At 39.9% G+C, this 21844-nt stretch overlaps 1 protein-coding gene and 1 long non-coding RNA gene across 2 annotated transcripts in view; one reads left to right on the top strand and one right to left on the bottom strand.

Annotated features, from left to right (window-relative positions):
• The window catches only part of LOC149978369 (netrin receptor UNC5A-like), a 24020-nt gene extending 2687 nt beyond the window's left edge, over positions 1 to 21333 (top strand). The window contains exon 3 of the mRNA XM_090198025.1: positions 20933 to 21333. Coding sequence (XP_090054151.1) covers positions 20933 to 21333 — 401 coding nt within the window. The remainder of the gene's footprint in view (positions 1 to 20932) is intronic.
• Positions 1 to 21844, bottom strand: part of LOC149978368 (uncharacterized) — a 639609-nt gene that overhangs the window by 598737 nt on the left and 19028 nt on the right. The gene's annotated exons all lie outside the window — the stretch shown is intronic.

Below are 21844 nucleotides of genomic sequence, written 5' to 3'. Positions count from 1 at the left end.
TGGATTTAGTGTTGATAACTGGATTTAGCGATAATAACTAGAGTTAGTGTTGATAACTAGAGTTAGTGATGATAACTAGAGTTAGTGGTGATAACTAGAGTTAGTGGTGATAACTAGAGTTAGTGTTGATAACTAGAGTTAGTGATGATAACTAGAGTTAGTGTTGATAACTAGAGGTAGTGTTGATATTACTGGTGATAACTAGAGTTAGTGATGATAACTAGAGTTAGTGTTGATAACTAGAGTTAGTGTTGATAACTGGATTTAGCGATAATAACTAGAGTTAGTGTTGATAACTAGAGTTAGTGTTGATATTACTGATGATAACTAGAGTTAGTGATGATAACTAGAGTTGGTGTTGATATTAGTGATGATAACTAGAGTTATTGATGATAACTAGAGTTAGTGATGATAACAAGAGTTGGTGTTGATATTACTGATGATATCTAGAGTTAGTGGTGATAACTAGAGTTTGTGTTGATAACTAGAATTAGCGATGATATTACTGATGATAACTAGAGTTAGTGGTGATAACTAGAGTTAGTGTTGATAACTAGAGTTAGCGATGATATTACTGATGATAACTAGAGTTAGTGATGATAACTAGAGTTAGTGATGATATTACTGATGATAACTATAGTTAGTGTTGATAACTAGAGTTATTGATGATAACTAGAGTCAGTGTTGATAACTAGAGTTAGTGTTGATATTACTGATGATAACTTGAGTTAGTGTTGATATTAGTGTTGATAACTAGAGTTAGTGTTAATTACTAGAGTTAGTGTTGATAACTAGAGTTAGTGTTGATAACTAGAGTTAGTGTTGATAACTAGATTTAGCGATAATATCTAGAGTTAGTGTTGATAACTAGAGTTAGTGATGATAACTATAGTTAGTGTTGATAACTAGAATTAGTGATGATAACTAGAGTTAGTGATGATAACTAGAGTTAGTGTTGATAACTAGAGTTAGTGTTGATAACTAGAGTTAGTGTTGCTATTACTGATAATAACTAGTTAGTGTTGATAACTAGAGTTAGTGTTGATAACTAGAGTTAGTGATGATAACTATAGTTAGTGTTGATAACTAGAGTTAGTGATGATAACTAGAGTTAGTGATGATAACTAGAGTTAGTGTTGATAACTAGAGTTAGTGTTGATAACTAGAGTTAGTGTTGATATTACTGATAATAACTAGTTAGTGTTGATAACTAGAGTTAGTGTTGATAACTAGAGTTAGTGTTGATAACTAGAGTTAGTGTTGATATTGCTGATTATAACTAGAGTTAGTGTTGATAACTAGAGTTAGTGATGATAACTAGAGTTAGTGTTGATAACTAGAGTTAGTGTTGATATTACTGATGATAACGAGAGTTAGTGTTGATAACTAGAGTTATTGTTGATATTAGTGATGATAACTAGAGTTAGTGTTGATAACTAGAGTTAGTGTTGATAACTAGAGTTAGTGTTGATAACTAGAGTTAGTGTTGATAACTAGAGTTAGTGTTGATAACTATAGTTATCAACACTAATATCTACTACCATGATATCTACTACCATACCTCGTTCAAAGGCACTTAATATATACACACATAAACATTAATAAACACATTGTCTCAAGGCTTATAAATTAATGATATGTACCCATTGATTCTTGAAGAAAATGTGCCCCGTTTTCAAGAAGCTACTGTCTTCACAGGAGAGGCCGTAGTGGCGAAGTAATTACAATTTAGCAATTAAACACTTTAGTGATAGATGTGCAGAAGATGAATGTGCAAGTAGAGATACTGGGCTGCAAAGGAGCAAAACATTATTATAACATTATGGGGATGAGGTAGTTGGATGGGTTATGAACTGGAAGGAAAGGCGGCCAAAGGAAGTGTTGGCTTTGGGGATGACCAGTGAAATATACCTGCTGGAGCAGTGGTACGGGTGTGTGTTGCTATGGTGACCAGTGAGCTGAGATGAGGCGGGGTTTTACCAGGCAAAGACTTATAGATGACCTGGAGCCAGTGGGTTTGGCGACGAGTATGAAGCGAGGGCCAGCCGACGAGAGCATACAGGTCACAGTGGTGGGTAGTGTATGGGGCTTTTGGTGACAAAACGGATGGCCCTGTGATAGACTGCATCCAGTTTGCTGAGTAGAGTGTTGGAGGCTATTTTGTAAATGACATTGCCGAAGTCAAGGATCGGTAGGATAGTCAGTTTTATGAGGGTATGTCTGGCAGCATGAGTGAAGGATGCTTTGTTGTGAAAATGGAAGCCGATTCTAGATTTAATTTTGGATTGGAGATGTTTGATGTGGGTCTGGAAGGAGAGTTTACAGTCTAACCAGACACCTAGGTATTTGTAATGGTCCACATATTCTAAGTCAGAGTAGTCCAGAGTTGTGATGCTGGACGGGCGGGCAGGTGCAGGCAGCGGTCGGTTGAAGAGCATGCATTTAGTTTTACTTGCATTTAAGAACAGTTGGAGGCCACGGAAGGAGAGTTGTATGGCATTGAAGCTCATCTGGAGGCGAGTTAACACAATGTCCAAAGAAGGGTCAGAAGTATACAGAATGGTGTCGTCTGCGTAGAGGTGGATCAGAGAATCACCAGCAGCAAGAGCGACATCATTGATGTATGCAGAGAAAAGAGTCGGTCCGAGAATTGAACCCCGTGGCACCACCATAGAGACTGCCAGAGGTCCGGACAACATGCCCTCCGATTTGACACACTGAACTCTGTCTGAGAAGTAGTCGGTGAACCAGGCGAGGCAGTCATTTGAGAAACCAAGGTTGTTGAGTCGGCCGATGTGGTGATTGACAGAGTCGAAAGCCTTGGCCAAGTCGATGAATACGTCTGCACAGTATTGTCTTTTATCGGTGGCGGTTATGATATCGTTTAGGACCTTGAGCGTGGCTGAGGTGCACCCGTGACCAGCTCGGAAACCGGATTGCATAGCGGAGAAGGTACGTGGTGATTCGAAATGGTCGGGGATCTGTTTGTTAACTTGGCTTTCGAAGACCTTAGAAAGGCAGGGTAGGATAGATATAGGTCTGTAAAAGTTTGGGTCTAGAGCATCTCCCACTTTGAAGATGGAAATGACCACGGCAGATTTCCAATTTTTAGGGATCTCAGGGGGGTGCAGTGCTGTTGACCGGCGTAGGGGTAGCCAGGTGGAAAGCATGGCCAGCCGTAGAAAAATGCTTATTGAAATTCTCAATTATCGTGGAGTTATCGGTGGTAACAGTGTTGCCTAGCCTCAGTGCAGTGGGCAGCTGGGAGGAGGTGCTCTTATTCTCCATGAACTTTACAGTGTCCCAGAACTTTTTTGGGGTTTGTGCTACAGGATGCAAATTTCTGTTAGCCTTTGCTTTCCTCATAACTGCCTGTGTATATTGGTCCCTAATTTCCCTGAAGCGTTCATCCATGTATAAGAATCATTTTCAGATATTGTACGTTTATAAACATTTCAAATATTGCTACATAAAATTGAATAAGGGCAATGCCTTCAGAAAGTGTTCTTTCCCCTTGACATATTTCACATTTTGTTGTTTTTCTTCCAGAATAAAAAATGTTGATTTTTTTTTTCTCCACCCCTACCCACAATCCCCATAATGGCAAAGTGAAAACATGTTTTTGTTTTTTTATATTTGCAAATGTATTGAAAATGAATACATACAGAAATATCTAATTTACATAAGTATTCACACCCCTGACTCAAGACATATTAGAATCACCATTGGCAGCATTTACAGCTGTGAGTCTTTCTGGGTAAATCTCTAAGAGATTATTATTATTTTCTAAATTCTTCAAGCTCTGCCAAATTGGTTGTTGATCATTGCTAGACAACCATTTTCAGGTCTTGCTATGGATTTTTTTCAATGTAGATTTAAGTCAAGACTGTAACTCAGCCACTCAGGAACATTCTCTGTCTTCTTGGTAAGAAACTCCAGTGATATGGCCTTGTTATTTTAGATTATTGTCCTGCTGAAAGGAGAATTCATGTCAGCTTGTTTTACGCCAATGTTTATAAACAAAGTAAATCTAAACAAACACTGTATAGCCTAAAAAAAAAAACACTATAATTTTGTCATCATGCCAGTCCTTGCATCCATAGTCTTTGAATTTGAGAGTGGTTACATTTCGCCAGCCCCCGTCCCCCTGCTTTTTACTCAAACAGATGCTTTGTCATTGTTTTTAACAGCTGATTGCGGCTTTGTAACACTACATGCAGAGACATGTTATACACAAATTCATCAGACTCTGGGGAAGTAGATAAAGGGCTTCATTGCCAAAATCCTGAAGTATCCCTTTAAGAACTGCTGGGTTTTACAAGCCATATTTCCCTGACCTTAACAACTGCAACCGTATTCATCTTGTGGGGGGAGACGAGTGCTGGCCATGGGATGATTCATGACTCTAGTATACTATAGAGTAGTGGAGGCTCAGCAGGAGGCTTCCCTTTTATTTATCAACATGGGGAGTAGGAGGGAGAGGACAGGTAGTAAACAGTCTAAGAAGAGAGAGAGAGAGTGAGAGAGAGAGAGAGAGAGAGAGAGAGAGAGAGAGATGGAGAAAGAGAGAGAGAGAAAGAAAGAGAGAGAGAGAGAGAGAGAGACATAATATGACATTTGTAATGAGATGAACCAGAGAGATGAACCTGGAGAAGAGTCCCCTTTTGTGAGTGTGATGTTTATTGTTCATTTTGTATTGTTTATTTCACTTTTCTTTATCATCTATTTCACTGGCTTTGGCAATGTAAATATATGTTTCCCATGACAATAAATCCCCTTAAATTGAAATTGAGAACTAGAGAGAGAGGGGTAGAGAGAGGGAGAGCGAGGACATTTGAAGAACTGGACTGAGGAAAGTAAGAGAGAAAGAGAGTGAGAGGTCACTGGGAGAGAGGGAGGTAGAGAGAGAGAGAAGGTAGGTAGAGAAAGAGAGAGAGAGTGGGAAGGAGGTAGAGAGAGAGAGCAAGAGGGAGGAAGGGAGGTAGAGAGAGAGAGAAATATAGAGAGAGGGAGAGAGAGCGAGAGGGAGGTCACCGGGAGAGTTTCTACCCAATTGTGTCAGGGGGGGTGAGCCGGGGGGGGGGGGATGAGTGCCTGGACAAAGGGATAGACGGAGGGAGGGAGAGACAGCGGGATGGACGGAGGGAGGGAGAGACAGCGGGATGGACGGAGGGAGGGAGAGACAGCGGGATGGACGGAGGGAGGGAGAGATAGCGGGATGGACGGAGGGAGGGAGAGACAGCAGGGGATAATGAGTGCTTGCATCAGAGGTCCAAAAGGAAGGTGCCTTTGGCCCTGACATCAGATAAACAAACAATATCAGACAGATCTAAAACTGTGTTTTATCCAATCAGCAGAGCTAATTAGCCCAATCTACCCAATCAGAAGAGACCTAGTTGGCCACATCTATCCGATCAACAGAGCTAGAGCCCAGTCTCCTTGCAGAGAGATGTTGTCATATCTGACTCTATCTTTTACCTGTCAATCACAGCATCACTTTAGTTCTTTGGAGTTTGAATGTCATATCGGATTACTCGGGCTTTTCCTTTTGCTCGTTACTGACTGGGTTCGAACCCCGCTGTCCTGAATGCATTAGCCAACTGAACAAAACCTTTAGCGATCAGGATTAAAAAAAGGACCGTTTATATAAAACCATAAATCTGCTCACATCATAAAGTTAATCTCTTCATATGAGACACTATGAAGTCAGTCCAAAGGCATATGTTTTACCTGTTAGTCACCTGTTAGTCACCTGTTAGTCACCTGTTAGTCACCTGTTAGTCACGTGTTAGTCACCTGTCAGTCACCTGTTAGTCACCTGTTAGTCACCTGTTAGTCACCTGTTAGTCACCTGTCAGTCACCTGTTAGTCACCTGTTAGTCACCTGTTAGTCACCTGTTAGTCACCTGTCAGTCACCTGTTAGTCACCTGTCAGTCACCTGTTAGTCACCTGTTAGTCACCTGTTAGTCACCTGTCAGTCACCTGTTAGTCACCTGTTAGTCACCTGTCAGTCACCTGTCAGTCACCTGTCAGTCACCTGTTAGTCACCTGTCAGTCACCTGTCAGTCACCTGTCAGTCACCTGTCAGTCACCTGTTAGTCACGTGTTAGTCACCTGTCAGTCACCTGTCAGTCACCTGTTAGTCACCTGTTAGTCACCTGTTAGTCACCTGTCAGTCACCTGTCAGTCACCTGTCAGTCACCTGTCAGTCACCTGTTAGTCACCTGTCAGTCACCTGTCAGTCACCTGTTAGTCACGTGTTAGTCACCTGTCAGTCACCTGTCAGTCACCTGTTAGTCACCTGTTAGTCACCTGTTAGTCACCTGTTAGTCACCTGTCAGTCACCTGTTAGTCACCTGTTAGTCACCTGTCAGTCACCTGTTAGTCACCTGTCAGTCACCTGTCAGTCACCTGTTAGTCACCTGTCAGTCACCTGTTAGTCACCTGTTAGTCACCTGTCAGTCACCTGTCAGTCACCTGTTAGTCACCTGTCAGTCACCTGTCAGTCACCTGTCTGTCACCTGTTAGTCACCTGTTAGTCACCTGTTAGTCACCTGTCAGTCACCTGTCAGTCACCTGTTAGTCACCTGTTAGTCACCTGTTAGTCACCTGTCAGTCACCTGTTAGTCACCTGTCAGTCACCTGTTAGTCACCTGTTAGTCACCTGTCAGTCACCTGTTAGTCACCTGTTAGTCACCTGTTAGTCACCTGTCAGTCACCTGTTAGTCACCTGTTAGTCACCTGTCAGTCACCTGTTAGTCACCTGTTAGTCACCTGTCAGTCACCTGTCAGTCAACTGTTAGTCACCTGTTAGTCACCTGTTAGTCACCTGTCAGTCACCTGTCAGTCACCTGTCAGTCACCTGTTAGTCACCTGTTAGTCACCTGTCAGTCACCTGTTAGTCACCTGTTAGTCACCTGTCAGTCACCTGTTAGTCACCTGTTAGTCACCTGTTAGTCACCTGTCAGTCACCTGTCAGTCACCTGTCAGTCACCTGTTAGTCACCTGTTAGTCACCTGTCAGTCACCTGTCAGTCACCTGTTAGTCACCTGTTAGTCACCTGTCAGTCACCTGTCAGTCACCTGTTAGTCACCTGTTAGTCACCTGTTAGTCACCTGTCAGTCACCTGTCAGTCACCTGTTAGTCACCTGTTAGTCACCTGTCAGTCACCTGTTAGTCACCTGTCAGTCACCTGTTAGTCACCTGTTAGTCACCTGTTAGTCACCTGTCAGTCACCTGTCAGTCACCTGTTAGTCACCTGTTAGTCACTTGTCAGTCACCTGTCAGTCACCTGTTAGTCACCTGTTAGTCACCTGTTAGTCACCTGTTAGTCACCTGTCAGTCACCTGTTAGTCACCTGTTAGTCACCTGTTAGTCACCTGTCAGTCACCTGTTAGTCACCTGTTAGTCACCTGTTAGTCACCTGTCAGTCACCTGTTAGTCACCTGTTAGTCACCTGTTAGTCTCACACCAATCGTAGAGACGGTGACATTATGTCTGGAGACCTGTGATCTACCTGAATACTTATTTTACACCATCATTTGCAAATAAATTCATTAAAAATCCTACAATGTGATTTTCTGGATTTTTTTTTCTCATTTTGTCTGTCATAGTTGAAGTGTACCTATAATGAAAATTACAGGCCTCTTTTATCTTTTTAAGTGGGAGAACTTGCACAATTGGTGGCTGACTAAATACTTTTTTGCCTCACTGTATATATATATATATATATATATATAAATATAAATATATAAATATGTATATAAATATATATATATACATATATACATATACATATATAAATATAAATACAAATACATATATAAATATATATATGAATACATATATACATATAAATACATATATAAATATAAATACACCTACAGATATGAATATAAATATAAATACATATATAAATACAAATACATATATAAATATAAATACAAATACACATATACATATATAAATATAAATATAAATACATATATGAATATAAATATAAATACATATATGAATATAAATACATACATATATACATATAAATACATATATAAATATAAATACATATATAAATATAAATACATATATAAATATAAATACATATATAAATATAAATATAAATACATATATAAATATAAATATAAATACATATATAAATATGAATACAAATACACATACACATATACATATACGTATAAATATAAATACATATATATATATATATATAAATATAAATACATATATAAATATAAATATAAATACATATATAATTATAAATATATATAAATATATATATAAATACATATATATATATATGTAAATATAAATACATATATAAATATATATATATATAAATGTATATGTAAATATAAATACATATATATATATATATAAATATAAATACATATAAAAATATAAATACATGTATATATATATATATATACATATATATATAAATATACACTGCTCAAAAAAAAGGGAACACTAAAATAACACATCCTAGATCTGAATGAATGAAATATTCTTATTAAATACTTTTTTCTTTACATAGTTGAATGTGCTGACAACAAAATCACACAAAAATTATCAATGGAAATCAAATGTATCAACCCATGGAGGTCTGGATTTGGAATCACACTCAAAATTAAAGTGGAAAACCACACTACAGGCTCATCCAACTTTAAAGTAATGTCCTTAAAACAAGTCAAAATGAGGCTCAGTAGTGTGTGTGGCCTCCACGTGCCTTTATGACCTCCCTACAACACCTGGGCATGCTCCTGATGAGGTGGCAGTTGGTCTCCTGAGGGATCTCCTCCCAGACCTGGACTAAAGCATCCACCAACTCCTGGACTGTCTGTGGTGCAACGTGGCGTTGGTGGATGGGAGCGAGACATGATTTCCCAGATGTGCTCAATTGGATTCAGGTCTGGGGAACGGGCAGGCCAGTCCATAGCATCAATGCCTTCCTCTTGCAGGAACTGCTGACACACTCCAGCCACATGAGGTCTAGCATTGTCTTGCATTAGGAGGAACCCAGGGCTAACCACACCAGCATATGGTCTCACAAGGGGTCTGAGGATCTCATCTCGGTACCTAATGACAGTCAGGCTACCTCTGGCGAGCACATGGAGGGCTGTGCGGCCCCCCAAAGAAATCCCACCCCACACCATGACTGACCCACCGCCAAACCGGTCATACTGTAGGATGTTGCAGGCAGCAGAACGTTCTCCACGGCGTCTCCAGACTGTCATGTCTGTCACATGTGCTCAGTGTGAACCTGCTTTCATCTGTGAAGAGCACAGGGCGCCAGTGGCGAATTTGCCAATCTTGGTGTTCTCTGGCAAATGCCAAACGTCCTACACGGTGTTGGGCTGTAAGCACAACCCCCACCTGTGGACGTCGGGCCCTCATACCACCCTCATGGAGTCTGTTTCTGACCGTTTGAGCAGACACATGCACATTTGTGGCCTGCTGGAGGTCATTTTGCAGGGCTCTGGAAGTGCTCCACCTGCAGAACCACTCCTTTATTGGGGGATGTCTTGCTAATTGCCTATAATTTCCACCTGTTGTCTATTCCATTTGCACAACAGCATGTGAAATTTATTGTCAATCATTGTTGCTTCCTAAGTGGACAGTTTGATTTCACAGAAGTGTGATTGACTTGGAGTTACATTGTGTTGTTTAAGTGTTCCCTTTATTTTTTTGAGCAGTGTATATATAAATATAAATACATATATAAATATAAATATATATATATAAATACATATATTAATATAAATATAAATACATATATTAATATAAATATAAATACATAAATAAATATAAATATATATATAAATATAAATATAAATATATATATAAATATAAATATATATATATATATATAAATACATATATTAGCATACATAGAAATACATATATAAATATATATATAAATATAAATACATATATAAATATACATATAAATACATATATTAATATACATAGAAATACATATATAAATATATATATAAATATAAATACTTATATAAATATACATATAAATACATATATAAATATAAATACATAAATAAATATAAATATAAATACATATACAAATATAAATACATATATAAATATAAATACATATATAAATATAAATACATAAATAAATATAAATATAAATACATATACAAATATAAATACATATATAAATATAAATACATATATAAATATAAATACATATATAAATATAAATATAAATACATATATAAATATAAATACATATATAAATATAAATATAAATACATGTATAAATATAAATACATATATAAATATAAATATAAATACATATATAAATATAAATACATATATAAATATAAATACATATATTAATATAAATATAAATACATAAATAAATATAAATATATATATAAATATAAATATATATATAAATATAAATATATATATATATATATATATATAAATACATATATTAGCATACATAGAAATACATATATAAATGTATATATAAATATAAATACATATATAAATATACATATAAATACATATATTAATATACATAGAAATACATATATAAATATATATATAAATATAAATACTTATATAAATATACATATAAATACATATATAAATATAAATACATAAATAAATATAAATATAAATACATATACAAATATAAATACATATATAAATATAAATACATATATAAATATAAATACATATATAAATATAAATACATATATAAATATAAATATAAATACATGTATAAATATAAATACATATATAAATATAAATATAAATACATATATAAATATAAATACATATATAAATATAAATACATATATAAATATAAATATAAATACATATATAAATATAAATACATATATAAATATAAATACATATATAAATATAAATACATAAATAAATATAAATATAAATACATATACAAATATAAATACATATATAAATATAAATACATATATAAATATAAATACATATATAAATATAAATATAAATACATATATAAATATAAATACATATATAAATATAAATATAAATACATGTATAAATATATATATAAATACATATATAAATATAAATACATATATAAATATAAATACATAAATAAATATAAATATAAATACATATATAAATATAAATATATAAATATAAATATAAATACATATACAAATATAAATATAAATACATATACAAATATAAATATAAATACATATACAAATATAAATACATATATAAATATAAATACATAAATAAATATAAATATAAATACATATATAAATATAAATATATAAATATAAATATAAATACATATACAAATATAAATATAAATACATATACAAATATAAATATAAATACATATACAAATATAAATACATATATAAATATAAATACATAAATAAATATAAATATAAATACATATACAAATATAAATATAAATACATATACAAATATAAATATAAATACATATACAAATATAAATACATATATAAATATAAATACATAAATAAATATAAATATAAATACATATATAAATATAAATATATAAATATAAATATAAATACATAAATAAATATAAATATAAATACATATACAAATATAAATATAAATACATATACAAATATAAATACATATATAAATATAAATACATAAATAAATATAAATATAAATACATATATAAATATAAATACATATATAAATATAAATACATAAATAAATATAAATATAAATACATATATAAATATAAATATATAAATATAAATATAAATACATATACAAATATAAATATAAATACATATACAAATATAAATATAAATACATATACAAATATAAATATATGTATATAAAATTGACACACACACACCATATATATGGGGGATTAGAAATTATGCAGCCATTTACATTGATGGAATCCACAATCTATGTGTCACGCCCTGACCTTAGAGAGCCTTTTTATTTCTCTATTTGGTTAGGTTGGGGTGTGATTTGCGTGGGCATTCTAGTTTTTCTGTTTCTTTGGCCGGGTATGGTTCCCTATCAGTGTGTCTGTTAGGTCCCTATCAGTGTGTCTGAGTGTTAGGTCTCTATCAGTATGTCTGAGTGTTAGATCTCTATCAGTGTGTCTGAGTGTTAGGTCTCTATCAGTGTGTCTGAGTGTTAGGTCTCTATCAGTGTGTCTGGGTGTTAGGTCTCTATCAGTGTGTCTGAGTGTTAGGTCTCTATCAGTAGGTCTGAGTGTTAGGTCTCTATCAGTGTGTATGTTAGGTCTCTATCAGTGTGTCTGAGTGTTAGGTCTCTATCAGTGTGTCTGTTAGGTCTCTATCAGTATGTCTGTTAGGTCTCTATCAGTGTGTCTGAGTGTTAGGTCTCTATCAGTGTGTCTGGGTGTTAGGTCTCTATCAGTGTGTCTGAGTGTTAGGTCTCTATCAGTAGGTCTGAGTGTTAGGTCTCTATCAGTGTGTATGTTAGGTCTCTATCAGTGTGTCTGAGTGTTAGGTCTCTATCAGTGTGTCTGGGTGTTAGGTCTCTATCAGTGTGTCTGAGTGTTGGGTCTCTATCAGTAGGTCTGAGTGTTAGGTCTCTATCAGTGTGTATGTTAGGTCTCTATCAGTGTGTCTGAGTGTTAGGTCTCTATCAGTGTGTCTGTTAGGTCTCTATCAGTGTGTCTGAGTGTTAGGTCTCTATCAGTGTGTCTGTTAGGTCTCTATCAGTGTGTTTGAGTGTTAGGTCTCTATCAGTGTGTCTGAGTGTTAGGTCTCTATCAGTGTGTCTGAGTGTTAGGTCTCTATCAGTATGTCTGTTAGGTCTCTATCAGTGTGTCTGAGTGTTAGGTCTCTATCAGTATGTCTGTTAGGTCTCTATCAGTGTGTCTGAGTGTTAGGTCTCTATCAGTATGTCTGTTAGGTCTCTATCAGTATGTCTGTTAGGTCTCTATCAGTGTGTCTGAGTGTTAGGTCTCTATCAGTATGTCTGTTAGGTCTCTATCAGTAGGTCTGAGTGTTAGGTCTCTATCAGTGTGTATGTTAGGTCTCTATCAGTGTGTCTGAGTGTTAGGTCTCTATCAGTGTGTCTGTTAGGTCTCTATCAGTGTGTCTGAGTGTTAGGTCTCTATCAGTATGTCTGTTAGGTCTCTATCAGTGTGTCTGAGTGTTAGGTCTCTATCAGTATGTCTGTTAGGTCTCTATCAGTGTGTCTGAGTGTTAGGTCTCTGTCAGTGTGTCTGAGTGTTAGGTCTCTATCAGTATGTCTGTTAGGTCTCTATCAGTGTGTCTGAGTGTTAGGTCTCTGTCAGTGTGTCTGAGTGTTAGGTCTCTATCACTATGTCTGTTAGGTCTCTATCAGTGTGTCTGAGTGTTAGGTCTCTATCAGTGTGTCTGTTAGGTCTCTATCAGTGTGTCTGAGTGTTAGGTCTCTGTCAGTGTGTCTGAGTGTTAGGTCTCTATCACTATGTCTGTTAGGTCTCTATCAGTGTGTCTGAGTGTTAGGTCTCTATCAGTGTGTCTGTTAGGTCTCTATCAGTGTGTTTGAGTGTTAGGTCTCTATCAGTGTGTCTGAGTGTTAGGTCTCTATCAGTGTGTCTGAGTGTTAGGTCTCTATCAGTATGTCTGTTAGGTCTCTATCAGTGTGTCTGAGTGTTAGGTCTCTATCAGTATGTCTGTTAGGTCTCTATCAGTGTGTCTGAGTGTTAGGTCTCTATCAGTATGTCTGTTAGGTCTCTATCAGTATGTCTGTTAGGTCTCTATCAGTGTGTCTGAGTGTTAGGTCTCTATCAGTATGTCTGTTAGGTCTCTATCAGTAGGTCTGAGTGTTAGGTCTCTATCAGTGTGTATGTTAGGTCTCTATCAGTGTGTCTGAGTGTTAGGTCTCTATCAGTGTGTCTGTTAGGTCTCTATCAGTGTGTCTGAGTGTTAGGTCTCTATCAGTATGTCTGTTAGGTCTCTATCAGTGTGTCTGAGTGTTAGGTCTCTATCAGTATGTCTGTTAGGTCTCTATCAGTGTGTCTGAGTGTTAGGTCTCTGTCAGTGTGTCTGAGTGTTAGGTCTCTATCAGTATGTCTGTTAGGTCTCTATCAGTGTGTCTGAGTGTTAGGTCTCTGTCAGTGTGTCTGAGTGTTAGGTCTCTATCACTATGTCTGTTAGGTCTCTATCAGTGTGTCTGAGTGTTAGGTCTCTATCAGTGTGTCTGTTAGGTCTCTATCAGTGTGTCTGAGTGTTAGGTCTCTGTCAGTGTGTCTGAGTGTTAGGTCTCTATCACTATGTCTGTTAGGTCTCTATCAGTGTGTCTGAGTGTTAGGTCTCTGTCAGTGTGTCTGAGTGTTTCCCTCCATGTTTCCCTCCATGTTTCCCTCTGACTATATCCCTCCATGTTTCCCTTCATGTTTCCCTCAATGTTTCCCTCCATGTTTCCCTCCATATTTCCCTCCATGTTTCCCTCCATGTTTCCCTCCATGTTTCCCTCCATGTTTCCCTCTGACTATATCCCGTCATGTTTCCCTCCATGTTTCCCTCCATGTTTCCCTCCGACTATATCCCTCCATGTTTCCCTCTGACTATATCCCTCCATGTTTCCCTCTGACTATATCCCTCCATGTTTCCCTCCATGTTTCCCTCTGACTATATCCCTCCATGTTTCCCTCTGACTATATCCCTCCATGTTTCCCTCTGACTATATCCCTCCATGTTTCCCTTCATGTTTCCCTCCATGTTTCCCTCCATGTTTCCCTTCATGTTCCCCTCTGACTATATCCCTCCATGTTTCCCTCCATGTTTCCCTCCATGTTTCCCTCCATGTTTCCCTCTGACTATATCCCTCCATGTTTCCCTCCATGTTTCCCTCCATGTTTCCCTCCATGTTTCCCTCTGACTATATCCCTCCATGTTTCCCTTCATGTTTCCCTCAATGTTTCCCTCCATGTTTCCCTCCATGTTTCCCTCCATGTTACCCTCTGACTATATCCCTCCATGTTTCCCTCTGACTATATCCCTCCATGTTTCCCTTCATCTTTCCCTCCATGTTTCCCTCCATGTTTCCCTCCATGTTTCCCTCTGACTATATCCCTCCATGTTTCCCTCCATGTTTCACTCTGACTATATCCCTCCATGTTTCCCTCCATGTTTCCCTCCATGTTTCCCTCATATACAAATATAAATACATATATAAATATAAATACATATATAAATATAAATACATATATAAATATAAATATATAAATATAAATATAAATACATATACAAATATAAATATAAATACATATACAAATATAAATATAAATACATATACAAATATAAATATATATGTCAGTGTGTCTGAGTGTTAGGTCTCTATCAGTATGTCTGTTAGGTCTCTATCAGTGTGTCTGAGTGTTAGGTCTCTGTCAGTGTGTCTGAGTGTTAGGTCTCTATCACTATGTCTGTTAGGTCTCTATCAGTGTGTCTGAGTGTTAGGTCTCTATCAGTGTGTCTGTTAGGTCTCTATCAGTGTGTCTGAGTGTTAGGTCTCTGTCAGTGTGTCTGAGTGTTAGGTCTCTATCACTATGTCTGTTAGGTCTCTATCAGTGTGTCTGAGTGTTAGGTCTCTGTCAGTGTGTCTGAGTGTTTCCCTCCATGTTTCCCTCCATGTTTCCCTCTGACTATATCCCTCCATGTTTCCCTTCATGTTTCCCTCAATGTTTCCCTCCATGTTTCCCTCCATATTTCCCTCCATGTTTCCCTCCATGTTTCCCTCCATGTTTCCCTCCATGTTTCCCTCCGACTATATCCCTCCATGTTTCCCTCTGACTATATCCCTCCATGTTTCCCTCTGACTATATCCCTCCATGTTTCCCTCCATGTTTCCCTCTGACTATATCCCTCCATGTTTCCCTCTGACTATATCCCTCCATGTTTCCCTCTGACTATATCCCTCCATGTTTCCCTTCATGTTTCCCTCCATGTTTCCCTCCATGTTTCCCTTCATGTTCCCCTCTGACTATATCCCTCCATGTTTCCCTCCATGTTTCCCTCCATGTTTCCCTCCATGTTTCCCTCCATGTTTCCCTCTGACTATATCCCTCCATGTTTCCCTCCATGTTTCACTCCATGTTTCCCTCCATGTTTCCCTCTGACTATATCCCTCCATGTTTCCCTTCATGTTTCCCTCAATGTTTCCCTCCATGTTTCCCTCCATGTTTCCCTCCATGTTACCCTCTGACTATATCCCTCCATGTTTCCCTCTGACTATATCCCTCCATGTTTCCCTTCATCTTTCCCTCCATGTCTCCCTCCATGTTTCCCTCCATGTTTCCCTCTGACTATATCCCTCCATGTTTCCCTCCATGTTTCACTCTGACTATATCCCTCCATGTTTCCCTCCATGTTTCCCTCCATGTTTCCCTCTGACTATATCCCTCCATGTTTCTCTCCATGTTTCCCTCCATGTTTTCCTCCATGTTTCCCTCCATGTTTCCCTCTGACTATATCCCTCCGTGTTTCCCTCCATGTTTCCCTCCATGTTTCCCTCTGACTATATCCCTCCATGTTTCCTTCCATGTTTCCCTCCATGTTTCCCTCCATGTTTCCATCCATGTTTCCCTCCATGTTTCCCTCTGACTATATCCCTCCATGTTTCCCTCTGACTATATCCCTCCATGTTTCCCTCTGACTATATCCCCCCATGTTTCCCTTCATGTTTCCCTCCATGTTTCCCTCCATGTTTCCCTTCATGTTTCCCTCCTTGTTTCCCTCCATGTTTCCCTTCATGTTTCCCTCCATGTTTCCCTCTGACTATATCCCTCCATGTTTCCCTCCATGCTTCCCTCCATGTTTCCCTCCATGTTTCCCTCTGACTATATCCCTCCATGTTTCCCTTCATGTTTCCCTCAATGTTTCCCTCCATGTTTCCCTCCATGTTTCCCTCCATGTTTCCCTCTGACTATATCCCTCCATGTTTCCCTCCATGTTTCCCTCTATGTTTCCTGTTTCCCTCCATGTTTCCCTCTGACAATCCATGTTTCCCTCCATGTTTCCCTGACTATATCCCTCCATGTTTCCCTCCATGTTTCCCTCTGACTATATCCCTCCATGTTTCCCTCCATGTTTCCCTCCAAGTTTCCCTCCATGTTTCCCTCTGACTATATCCCTCCAAGTTTCCCTCCATGTTTCCCTCTGACTATATCCCTCCATGTTTCCCTCCATGTTTCCCTCTGACTATATCCCTCCATGTTTCCCTCCATGTTTCCCTCCATGTTTCCCTCCCAGATGAAGACTTAGATGGCACAACTCCCACCCACACAACCGCATAAAACCACACACACACACACACACAATCACAAATGCGCACGCAAACACACACACACACACACACACACACACACACACACACACACACACCCCCCCCCCCCCCCACACACACACACACACACACACACACACACACGAACACACACACAGAAACACAAACGCGCACGCAAACACACACACACATACACGAACAAACACACAGAAACACAAACGCGCACACACACACACACATACACACAGACACACATGAACACACACACAGACACAGACACACAAATACGCATGCAAACACACACACACCATTGTCGATGGGGCTTAGCTCCCACCTCCGCCACCCAAACCCAACCAGCCCAGGAGACAGCCGTAGCCAATCCCTTATCCCTGCTACTCTGCTGATTAGAACACAAACGCTCACACACACGCACAATCTCTGTCTCCCTACACACACACTGTCGGTGGGACTTACAGAGTCAATAGGTTACTCAATCTTCCATTTATCTCCTCCACCGCTCTCCTCTGGTGTGGGTGTGTGTGTGTTTGTGTTTGTTGGTCTGAAGAGTGTGTTTGTGTCTTCTTCCTAAGCAATAGCTTTATGGTGATGTGTAGTACTGCTGAGGAATCTATTGATTGGTTGGAGGATCAGATGGGAACAGAGTTCTAACTGGTTGGAGGATCAGATGGGAACAGAGTTCTAACTGGTTGAGGACCAGATGGGAACAGAGTTCTAACTGGTGTAGTACTTACTGTTTGACAGACCTAGGTCAATTCCGACAGTTAAATTGTCTATTTTTTGTATCCCACCATTCCTCTCTCCCTCTCTTTCTCCCTTCACCCTGCTCTCTCTCTCTCTTTCTCCCTTCACCCTGCTCTCTCTCTCTCTTTCTCCCTTCACCCTGCTCTCTCTCTCTTTCTTTCTCCCTTCACCCTGCTCTCTCTCTCTCTCTTTCTCCCTTCACCCTGCTCTCTCCCTCTCTTTCTCCCTTCACCCTGCTCTCTCTCTTTCTTTCTCCCTTCACCTTGCTCTCTCTCTCTCATTCTCCCTTCACCCTGCTCTATCTCTTTCTTTCTCCCTTCACCCTGCTCTCTCTCTCTCTTTCTCCCTTCACCCTGCTCTCTCTCTCTTTCTTTCTCCCTTCACCCTGCTCTCTCCCTCTCTTTCTCCCTTCACCCTGCTCTCTCTCTCTCTTTCTCCCTTCACCCTGCTCTCTCTCTCTCTTTCTCCCTTCACCCTGCTCTCTCTCTCTTTCTTTCTCCCTTCACCCTGCTCTCTCTCTCTCTTTCTCCCTTCACCCTGCTCTCTCCCTCTCTTTCTCCCTTCACCCTGCTCTCTCTCTTTCTTTCTCCCTTCACCTTGCTCTCTCTCTCTCATTCTCCCTTCACCCTGCTCTCTCTCTTTCTTTCTCCCTTCACCCTGCTCTCTCTCTCTCTTTCTCCCTTCACCCTGCTCTCTCTCTCTTTCTTTCTCCCTTCACCCTGCTCTCTCCCTCTCTTTCTCCCTTCACCCTGCTCTCTCTCTCTCTTTCTCCCTTCACCCTGCTCTCTCTCTCTCTTTCTCCCTTCACCCTGCTCTCTCTCTCTTTCTTTCTCCCTTCACCCTGCTCTCTCCCTCTCTTTCTCCCTTCACCCTGCTCTCTCTCTTTCTTTCTCCCTTCACCTTGCTCTCTCTCTCTCATTCTCCCTTCACCCTGCTCTCTCTCTTTCTTTCTCCCTTCACCCTGCTCTCTCTCTCTCTTTCTCCCTTCACCCTGCTCTCTCTCTTTCTTTCTCCCTTCACCCTGCTCTCTCTCTCTCTTTCTCCCTTCACCCTGCTCTCTCTCTCTTTCTTTCTCCCTTCACCCTGCTCTCTCCCTCTCTTTCTCCCTTCACCCTGCTCTCTCTTTCTTTCTCCCTTCACCTTGCTCTCTCTCTCTCATTCTCCCTTCACCCTGCTCTCTCTCTCTCTTTCTTTCTCCCTTCACCCTGCTCTCTCCCTCTCTTTCTCCCTTCACCCTGCTCTCTCTCTTTCTTTCTCCCTTCACCTTGCTCTCTCTCTCTCATTCTCCCTTCACCCTGCTCTCTCTCTTTCTTTCTCCCTTCACCCTGCTCTCTCTCTCTCTTTCTCCCTTCACCCTGCTCTCTCTCTCTTTCTTTCTCCCTTCACCCTGCTCTCTCTCTCTCTCTTTCTCCCTTCACCCTGCTCTCTCCCTCTCTTTCTCCCTTCACCCTGCTCTCTCTCTTTCTTTCTCCCTTCACCTTGCTCTCTCTCTCTCATTCTCCCTTCACCCTGCTCTCTCTCTTTCTTTCTCCCTTCACCCTGCTCTCTCTCTCTCTTTCTCCCTTCACCCTGCTCTCTCTCTCTTTCTTTCTCCCTTCACCCTGCTCTCTCCCTCTCTTTCTCCCTTCACCCTGCTCTCTCTCTCTCTTTCTCCCTTCACCCTGCTCTCTCTCTCTCTTTCTCCCTTCACCCTGCTCTCTCTCTCTTTCTTTCTCCCTTCACCCTGCTCTCTCTCTCTCTTTCTCCCTTCACCCTGCTCTCTCCCTCTCTTTCTCCCTTCACCCTGCTCTCTCTCTTTCTTTCTCCCTTCACCTTGCTCTCTCTCTCTCATTCTCCCTTCACCCTGCTCTCTCTCTTTCTTTCTCCCTTCACCCTGCTCTCTCTCTCTCTTTCTCCCTTCACCCTGCTCTCTCTCTCTTTCTTTCTCCCTTCACCCTGCTCTCTCCCTCTCTTTCTCCCTTCACCCTGCTCTCTCTCTCTCTTTCTCCCTTCACCCTGCTCTCTCTCTCTCTTTCTCCCTTCACCCTGCTCTCTCTCTCTCATTCTCCCTTCACCCTGCTCTCTCTCTTTCATTCTCCCTTCACCCTGCTCTCTCTCTTTCTTTCTCCCTTCACCCTGCTCTCTCTCTCTCTTTCTCCCTTCACCCTGCTCTCTCTCTTTCTTTCTCCCTTCACCCTGCTCTCTCTCTCTCTTTCTCCCTTCACCCTGCTCTCTCTCTCTTTCTTTCTCCCTTCACCCTGCTCTCTCCCTCTCTTTCTCCCTTCACCCTGCTCTCTCTTTCTTTCTCCCTTCACCTTGCTCTCTCTCTCTCATTCTCCCTTCACCCTGCTCTCTCTCTCTCTTTCTTTCTCCCTTCACCCTGCTCTCTCCCTCTCTTTCTCCCTTCACCCTGCTCTCTCTCTTTCTTTCTCCCTTCACCTTGCTCTCTCTCTCTCATTCTCCCTTCACCCTGCTCTCTCTCTTTCTTTCTCCCTTCACCCTGCTCTCTCCCTCTCATTCTCCCTTCACCCTGCTCTCTCTCTTTCTTTCTCCCTTCACCCTGCTCTCTCCCTCTCTTTCTCCCTTCACCCTGCTCTCTCCCTCTCTTTCTCCCTTCACCCTGCTCTCTCTCTCTCATTCTCCCTTCACCCTGCTCTCTCTCTTTCTCCCTTCACCCTGCTCTCTCTCTCTCATTCTCCCTTCACCCTGCTCTCTCTCTTTCTCCCTTCACCCTGCTCTCTCTCTCTCTTTCTCCCTTCACCCTGCTCTCTCTCTTTCTCCCTTCACCCTGCTCTCTCTCTTTCTTTCTCTAGCTGTGAGTGAGGACATGGCTCTGTACGTTGGCATGATTGCTGTGCCCTCCCTCTGACACTAACCATATCTCTCTCGCTCTCTCTCTAGCTGCCAGTGGAGTTGAGGATGTGGCCCTGTATGTGGGTATTGTAGCCGTAGCTCTCTGTCTGACCCTCATCCTCATCGTGGTGGTCCTGGTCTACCGCCGTAAGAAGGAGGGTCTGGACGCTGACGTAGCGGACTCGTCCATCCTGACCACGGGCTTCCAGCCTATGGGCATCAAGCCTAGCAAGCCAGGTGTGTGGGCACCTCGGCACCGGGCCCCCCGCCCCCCTGGCCCCCGCCCTGGCCCCGGTCCCCGCAGCAGTAGGATAATGCTCTTTGTTTTATTTTCTACCCTTCCTTCCATCCCTCCGTCAATCTGTCAGTCTGTACTGTCCTTCATTCAACCTATACTGTACACCCAATGTGTCAACTGTCCCTTGTGTTATCTAGTCTCACCATACTAATCTACTGTCCCTTGTGTTATCTAGTCTCACCATACTAATCTACTGTCCCTTGTGTTATCTAGTCTCACCATACTAATCTACTGTCCCTTGTGTTATCTAGTCTCACCATACTAATCTACTGTCCCTTGTGTTATCTAGTCTCACCATACTAATCTACTGTCCCTTGTTTTATCTAGTCTCACCATTATCATCTACTGTCCCTTGTGTTATCTAGTCTCACCATTATCATCTACTGTCCCTTGTGTTATCTAGTCTCACCATTATCATCTACTGTCCCTTGTGTTACCTATTCTACTCAGCATTTTTGTTGTGTTTGTTATTGTTGTGTGTGTGTGTGTGTGTGTGTGTGTGTGTGTGTGTGTGTGTGTGTGTGTGTGTGTGTGTGTGTGTTCGTATGTGTGTGTAGGGTCATATGCGTTGACCAAATAGTCTCCTATAGTATTCCCATCACATTGTGTTGTTTCTCTGTTGTCTACAGTCATCTGTCTGTACAGTACAGTAGATCTACTAA

The sequence above is a fragment of the Oncorhynchus mykiss genome, chromosome 14 (assembly GCF_057628025.1).
Source record: "Oncorhynchus mykiss isolate SJ-2025 chromosome 14, ASM5762802v1, whole genome shotgun sequence".
Lineage (NCBI taxonomy): Eukaryota > Metazoa > Chordata > Actinopteri > Salmoniformes > Salmonidae > Oncorhynchus > Oncorhynchus mykiss.
This window is presented reverse-complemented; position numbering and strand designations above follow the sequence as displayed.